The 8,635-nt window shown below is 43.8% G+C and overlaps 1 protein-coding gene across 1 annotated transcript; it reads left to right on the top strand.

The window, feature by feature from the left end:
• Window positions 1-531: 531 nt before the first annotated feature.
• LENG1 (leukocyte receptor cluster member 1) lies at window positions 532-7,727 on the top strand. The gene is made up of 4 exons (XM_088450998.1): window positions 532-883; window positions 3,159-3,338; window positions 3,428-3,693; window positions 4,936-7,727. The coding sequence occupies exons 1-4, from the start codon at window positions 752-754 to the stop codon at window positions 5,144-5,146; spliced, it is 789 nt and encodes a 262-aa protein (XP_088307124.1). The 5' UTR covers window positions 532-751; the 3' UTR covers window positions 5,147-7,727.
• The last annotated feature ends 908 nt before the right edge of the window (window positions 7,728-8,635 follow it).

Genomic DNA, 8,635 nt, shown 5'->3' on the forward strand with positions numbered 1-8,635 from the left:
GCGCTCGACAAATAATTTATGCCCCCTCTATGCCCACATGGATGGTAACACTGGAGTGGTCCGGTCCTCCTGCAGTGGTCACGTGGTTACATGCAATGTCACAGAGGTCCTTCTCCAAATAGGATCTAGCAACAACCATCCCCAGTGGATCGGCACGATGAAATGGGGCGTGATGTAATGACAATCATAAATTAAGTCCAAGATTACAGTATTTTGTCCCTCCTGGAAGGGGTCATGTCGGGAGTATGCAGTATATATAGCTGACTGTAACTGTCTTAGCAACTGCACTATCACTGATAATGTGTGACATCCATTTGAACACAAAGTAGAATAAAACGAGTATAACACAAATCACCGACACAAGAACCCGTATCCCCACTGCATCTCGTTACTGTTACTGGTGGCAGAAACCCAGCTAGCATCATCATTACACTCCAGCTTTCCAGCTTCAAAAATGGCTGCTCATGGAATTCAAAGTGATCACTTCCCCTCACGTGATTCTACCTCAATAAGACATCTGCACGAATCGCGAGAGCTAGGCGCATTAATATGACGTGCTAACCCGCAGCCAATCTCGAACGTCGCTAGTGAGGAAATCATCTGTATGTAAACAACAAGCAGGAGACGGAGAGACAGACCTACTCGCTGTGCACATATAGCAGTCATATACACGACGCCGTAGTATCGCTGCGGCCGGAGAAGGGGCGGAGCATCACACATACTGACGGGCTGCTGATCCTGCGCCAGAAGGATGAACATTCTGCCCAAGAAGAGCTGGCACGTGCGCAACAAGGACAACGTCGCGCGGGTGCGGAAGGACGAGGCCCAGGCCGCGGAGGAGGAGCGGGTGCGGAGGAAGAGGGCGGAGCTCGCTGAGCAGGAGGTGAGAACTGCGCATGCTCCTTAAAGAGACAGGCGCAAAGTCACACACTCACAGGTACTTTGGGGGGAGAGTTGGGGCATTGTTTAACAGGACTGTCTTTATATCTGTAATTTTGGCTAACAGGCCACTCCTCCCATACCGATTCCCCCCCAGGTTAGGTTAGCTTTAGGCACTGGGGGGGTTAGGTTTAGGCATCGGGGAGGGGATGTAAGGTTTAGGGTGCAGGGAGTGGAAAGTTAGGGTTAGGCATGTCTGACCAACTTGTGGCTCTCCAGCTGTTGTGAAACTGCAAGTCCCAGCATGCTTTACCAGCTAGTGGGTGTGAGGATATGCTGGAACTTGTAGTTTCACAGCTGGAGAGCCACAGGTTGGCCAGTGTGTTAAGAAAATGGCCTGAAAACGTAATAATAAAAATGGTTTAGTTGAGGCCTCCCCCCCTTTGTCATGCTCCCTTTTCTCGAATCTGACAATCCCTAGCCTTACAAATTCTTGGCAGTAATAATACCTGATCCCAGCATGTGTTTTGCTTTACCTTTAAAGCTTCCAGCAGAACTTCTCTGGGGACATTACTATATACTGCATTGTTTTTAGAATTGTCTCACCCTTTATCCATTGCTAATCAAGGTGTTACCTGGCTTGGAAGGGTGGGTGACCTGCGCTAACATTTTGGTGTACCGTGCTAAACCGCACTCACAATTACATTAAATCTTGTTTCCTTTAATTTCAGGGGGATTTAAGTTACCTTGCAAAAACTAGCAAAAACACACATTGGCAAACACACTGCAGATTAAAACGGCATGATAAATTCCAGTGCATCCACACTTGTGAGAATGTACTTTAACTTTGTGATGCAGTGACTGTTGGCATCATTTAATTCAACTACGTACACAGGGCCTGATTCCGCAAGGAACGCACAGGAGAGAACGCACTCGGCCGATGTTGTAGCTCTGCGTATGCAAACTAGCTCTTACGATGGGTACTGCGTTTGCAGAGGCTACGCAGACCCAGAGCACAGTGACTGATAGGAAGTGCCATTTGTGGCTGGTGACGGGGGGTGGTCGGGCAAACGCAGGCGTGCCTGTGCGTTTGGACGCCGTTGCAGGGGCGTGCATAAATTATACACTGCGATACCATACGCAGCCTGAGGTCTCATAGCGTGCACTGAAGTTAGCAATTCCTGAGTGAGGTCTGATCTGCCTTAACTGTGTGTATGGGTCCGATGTTACTTGATGTTCCCATTTATTCACTATGTTGCCCAGGTATACGGATGGGTGTAAGGGGTAGTCTACGTCCTTATGTTAGGATGTGATCGCATCGCGATTGCTAACATTTGCATAACACTGCTATTAGCAACTGCAGTGCGTACGTATTGTCAGAATAACGATGCTTGCTGAATCAGGCCCACAGTTTGTGTAGCATTCATCTACTCACATTATACCTACATTTGCAAAATGCAGATTTAGACATTTGAAATGCGCTTTACTGCACACAGTCCAAAAAACGGTCTCTTGGCCCATATTTCCTCTTTTGCAAAACTGTGTGCTACCAACTAGTATATTTATTTTTACAATCATTTTATATTATTTGGTATAAATACTAAGGCCTTTATTTACAAAGTGCTGCTTGCTTCTCTGCGGGTCAGTGCTAAAGATGTTCAAGCGGTACTAACAGTCAGTGCATATACATTTCTGTCATAAAGCTGATTCCTCGGGCTCCGGGTTCTGAGAAGAAAGTCCATTAGAACCAGTGATCTTTTACAAAAGATTAGTTCACAAATGTCAGGAGACTTAAAAATGCTGGATACAGTAATTAAGGAATAAAACACCCTATCTGTGGGAAAATAATCCAATATATATATTCTTAGGCCGTGATTGAAATGTTGCCGACGTAACCTGCTCGGCATCTCTACGAATTGGTGCCTGATGGAGCAATTCGATGTTCATCACCATTTGGGCACCCATTGGTATTAATCGCGTCTACAAGCATCGGGTTTAGCCAAGCACCGCGTCTAAAGCAGTGGTTAGGGCGCCCAAAAAAACGGACTTTGGACACATTTCTTCTCGACATCTCAGGAGGCTGCAAGAAGAAATGTGTATTCCCCCCTTTCGCCCGCAACTTGAATGGACCAACAATTGAATTGCTCCTTCGGGCACCTTTTCATCTAGATGCCCAACAGGGGCATCTACAACAATTGCATTGCCCCCTTAAAGTAATGGTTTCCTTTTTAATAGAGAGCTGTAAGTTTTTTTTGTTTTTTTTTTCAATTACATTTCAGGCACGCACTGATTTCCTGCGTAAAAAGGCTCGGCTCTCATTACCAGATGCATCCGGTAGGACATCGGTGGTGGAAGTAAGACAAGACACTGGCCATGTTAACTTCTTCCAAGATGTGGAGGAAGGCAAAGGGACCAACCGAGGAAATAAAGAGTATGAGGAAGAGAAGCAAAAAGAAAAGGTGTAATTTCTGCTACCTGTTATTCTGTATTTTCCTGTTAGCTGTATGCAGGAAATATTGATCTAGAAAACCACATTCATTTTCTGCAGGAACGTCAGGAAAAAGCGTTAGGAATTCTCACATACTTGGGACAAAGTGCATCAGAAGCCCAGACCTGCCGGCCTTGGTACCAGGAGGCCCCGTCCCGTACCAGGAAGGAAGCTGATGATACTATAAAGGATGAGAAGCTGAAAGGAAAGCTGGATCCTATGAATGAAGTGGAGAAATACCTCCAAAAGAAAACCGGGGAGAAAAGAAAATACTCGGAAAGAAATGAACATAAAAAAACGAAAGAGAGAAGAAATGAGGAACGGAGGTATGTGCAATACAACGCAACAGAAAACTGTGCACAATTGTTCATGAAGTGCTTTATAATAGAGGTGAACAATACTTTACAAGCTGTGTACAAAAAAGGTTTGAGTGTACATTACGTGTTTCTGTCGCATCTACACTTATGAGCAAATAAGCTTTTCTCACGTAGGCAAAGTGCAGTGAGGGTGTGTTCCTGCAGATGCGGTCTATGCAGTCCTGAATGTAACAGATAATCTACCTGTTTGGAGGCTTATCTTTTGCCTCTAGGTCAGGTGCCAGTCCGCACTGATGATGATGGCTAGAGGCACAGATGTGTACAACTCCACATATACACATTTGTACACCCGTTTTACTTCCATCTATGCACTGGGCCCAATGTGTTCTAGTTGAGCCTGTTTCTTTAAGCTGTAGTACCAGCATCAACAGACAAATATTTTATTTTTATTTTTTATTTATTACCAGTTATTTATATAGCGCACACATATTCCGCAGCGCTTTACAGAGAATATTTGGCCACTCACATCAGTCCATGCCCCAGTGGAGCTTACAATCTATGTTCCCTATCACAAGCTCTTGCAGAAGCTGCGCCAGGTAGAGATAGCCATCGACCAGCAGTGGCTAACCAACAATGGCAGATGGTTTTACTATTGATGAGGGCTCCAATGTCTTTCTGCGATCAATGGTACAGAGCCCCAAATTTTTATTTTATTTTCTTCTTGGCGCTGGGACATGGAGCTTAGCTCCACCCCCACCTGATTGGTCTTGTGAGTAATTGAGCATGGATGATTACATTGGTGGGTGAAACCATTGATGGTTCATATCATCGATGTTAACCACCAATAGTAGCATTGATGGTTAACCTACCAATGGCCATAGTTTCAGGTGCTTATCTGTTTTTCCCAAACAAAAAAAAAAAGAGCATGTTAGCTAAATATTTGATGTAGGTGGTAGTGCATGTTTTAGAAGACAATAATGTGCGTCCCATGCATACCTTTAAACTAGGGATGTGCAGGCTCGGTTCTACTCGGTTCCGTTCGTTTTTTTTTACCGAATCTTATTGGGTATCAGCTGTCACGAGTTTTGGATAGCCAATAAGATTCGGTATAAAAAACCGAACGGAACCGAGTAGAACCGAGCCTGCACATCCCTACTTTAAACCTAAGAAAGGAATATGTCTGCCCTTGAAGATTTAATGTTGGGAATCTGTTAAGATGAATGCTGGCTTTACTATTTGTATTCGATGTAGGGCATCCACACCATCCATTGAACAGCTGAGGCAAGAGCGCTTGAAGAGAGAAGCTGCCGAGAAGGCCCGTGCCAAAGCTTTACTGTCGGGTAAGAAGGAACCTCCAGAACAGGAGATGGATGACCGAAAGAGACGATACAATTCTCAGTTCAACCCACAGTTGGCACGAAAGCCCAAAGTACGAGAAGAGCAGTGGCGACTGTGGAACTAATTAGACCACTGGCAGCCTACACGTTATAACTTCTGCAGTTATTCATGAATACATCCGTGTGTTTCTGACATTAGCAAATAAATAAAGACTTGCATTTACATATACATAGCCATATAATTTATAAATACAATTTTTTTTTTATTTTATTTTTTATATAAAGTAACCCCTATATTATAGGAATATGAAAACAAGTGTGCTGGTTTCAATTCAAATTCTGTAGCCACAAAAGGCTGTATATGTATATCCACTATTGCCATAGGAAGTCTGCAGTCTACAACAAACGATTAGTGGCTCTGTGGATCATATAACCTAAATCTTTGTGTGTTGTGACGCAATACTACAACTGTGTAACCACAAGTCACTCTGCATTCCTTATTATGCACTGATATTGTACACTCGCTTCAGAGTACATCATTGACCAACCCCCACCAAAATCTAACGTAAATAAACTCACAAAATTATTTTTGTTTCGGGCAGTTGTCACATACAGTTCTGTAACGAAGCAAATCAGAATGACCTAGTGGTCAGTGATGTCTGCAGGTAATTAGTTTGGATCGCTCCAGAGTAGACTGTGCCACATTTGCATCTATGGGGCATATTCAATTGGGCGCGAGGCTAAATCCTTGTGCTCAATTTCAGAATCCCACGGGATTCAATTAAAAAAAAATAGTGGATGTGGGGTTTTCATCATCGAAAACCTTGCGCCGTGTAAAATTAATTTTAAAAAACGTACCTGCGCAGGGTTCTCCGCGGCTCCCGGTGGCTTCCCCTCTCTCTTCTTACTGGAGAGGGGGCTGCTGGGAGTCCCGAGGAATGGTGGGAGGGGCAAAGGCTGCTGGGAGATGTCGTTCTCCCAGTGCCCATTCCGGGGGGACCACAGTGACACCGACACACCACACTCATACACACTTACACCACACACACTGACATACTCACCGCTGCTGCATAAGAGCCGGCTTCTGACGCTGGATGAAGAAGAAGATGCAGAAGACAGCGCTGCAGAAGTAAGTAATTAAGCTAATTAGATACTTCCAATTGCTTATTTAGTCCTCAGGGGTGTCAGAGCAAGTCACGGTGATTTCTCCTAATATCAGCGATTTTATGAAAAATCGCGCTTGCTCAGGAGGTGCGTAAATAAAAACATTCCGGCGCATTTCTTTTAAAACAAAACACGCACCTAATAGAATAGCAAAAAATCCGCACCTGCAGGAAAAACCTTGCAGGTGCGGGTTTTTTGCTATTCTCGCTGCCTATTGAATATGCCCCTATGTGAGAGAGTTTGAGAGCTTTGTAAAGGTTCAATGCTACATACAAATCATCCCTTACAAACATTACTGTTCACAACTGATGGCTCCCATGGATTTTAATTTTATGTTGTGTCAATTGATAGGGAAACCACACCTTGTAACCCAACATGATCCAGTATGACAAGGCAGACCCATGCCTATATTTGTTTACAGAAGATACACTCCAATAACATGTTACACATGTTGTAACAATGATATAACACTTGGCATTATATCCTTTGTTTGATCGATGAACGATATATATCGCAAGTGCATCAGCAGGGGTGTACACAGTCGTTCACAGACATATTAGGTCGGCCCTGCAGCACAGCCAATGCTGTGTGTACGGGAGACCCGCCGACACAGACATCACAATTGGCCAGGCAATTTTAAATGCCTAGGATAGTTTATAGGTGGTCCGGTGCGCTCTTGAACTGTAAGCCGATATGCAAGACGATTTGTATTGGGTACTTATGTACCTGATTTTGCGACACACAGTCCTGAAGAAGCCCGTATCTGATTGGAAGGGCGAAACGCGTAGGCCACGCCCCCTGCACAGAACGCTACCCGGAAGAGGGAACCCAACGGTGACTGAGACGTGCACGCACACCGCTGGTAACCATCCCTCCACAGCGGCCGAATACTTCCATCGCCCCGGCTGCTACATCACGGGACCCACTTGGGATAGGTCTCCAACATCTTTAATAGGACCCGGAAAGCAACCGCAAGGAGGCAAGAAACAACACACCAGCAAAGACCGACATCACTGTCTTTACCGGCACGGAGATAGGAGGTGCATGCACCGACCGACGTTTTTTTTTTAGACTTTGGGAAAATATTTTTTCTGTGTTTCCACTCACCAAGGACCCATGAGACATTGACTAGAGTGGACTCCATTTTCCACAACTTATTTGTATAAAGGCATTTCATGAATTTTATGTTTGCTGTAATTGGCATGGACTATATTCACCTATTTACAGTTTTTACCCAAATCACTGTGTATTATGCATTATGAGCAGATGAGTGTCTATTTAAATATTTTAATTAACATTGCTATCATTTAGGTTTTAACTCATCCACCTATTAAGGGTGCAAGTACACCATTGTTAATATAGGGATTCTGGCCTCATATAAGAGGGACATAATATCATTCTATACAAATGTTTTATTATTCCTATGTTTGAATTTTAATCCTTGTTTCAATAGGATTATTTTTACCACATATATGTAATTCCTAATTTTTTATTACCCTTTACAAATGACCCAATAAATATCCTTATTCTATTTGCGCCTTACACGGTCCATATTATAAATTTTAAATGCTTCCCTAGTTGTGAGATCAGGCTAGACATATTGAGTGGCCGATTGGTGTGTATTGCTTACAAATCGGCTGCTCGAGTGGCACATTGGTCAGCTGAGTGTATACCCAGCACAAGTTTCTTATTTGTTCCAAGAAAGAACATCTTGTATGTGCCCTTATTTGTGGAACACAAGCATTAATGACTAATATTTTAAGGGCAGTATTACCCCCTATGGCACAGGTTCTCAAACTCGGGCCTCAGGACCCCAAACAGTGCATGTTTTCCATGTCTCCTCACAGAATCACAAGTGAAATAATTAGCTCCACCTGTGGATCTTTTAAAATGTGTCAGTGAGTAATGAATACACCTGTGCAGCTGCTGGGTGACCTGGAAAAAAAAAGACCTGTGTGGGGTCCTGAGGACCGAGTTTGAGAACCTCTGCCCTATGGTATTAAATAGACAGTAGGGGTGATGCATAACTCCCAACATTTAAACATGCAAAATCAGGACAAAATAAGCCCCTCATCTAATGCTACCCAGAAACGCACATTTGAAACTCCACCCCTTTCTAGGGCCTGAAATCCAAACAGGTCAGAGCATGCTGTTGTGGCAAGGGATAACATCACTTCATAGTAAATACTTAACTTGAAGAAAAGTGGCACCTGTGGGTCTGCACAGCAAAGATGACAATGTATCTAGAACACATGTTCTCAAACTCTGTCCTCAGGACCCCAAACAGTGCATGTTTTCCAGGTATAATCACAAAATCGCAAGTGAAATAATTATCTCCACCTGTAGATCTTTTAAAATGTGTCAGTGAGTAATGAATACACCTGTGCACCTGCTAGGTGACCTGGAAAATGTGAACTGTGTGGGGTCCCAAGGACGGCGTTTGAGAATCA

The sequence above is a fragment of the Taudactylus pleione genome, unplaced genomic scaffold, assembly GCF_031769625.1.
Source record: "Taudactylus pleione unplaced genomic scaffold, aTauple2 ptg000535l, whole genome shotgun sequence".
Lineage (NCBI taxonomy): Eukaryota > Metazoa > Chordata > Amphibia > Anura > Myobatrachidae > Taudactylus > Taudactylus pleione.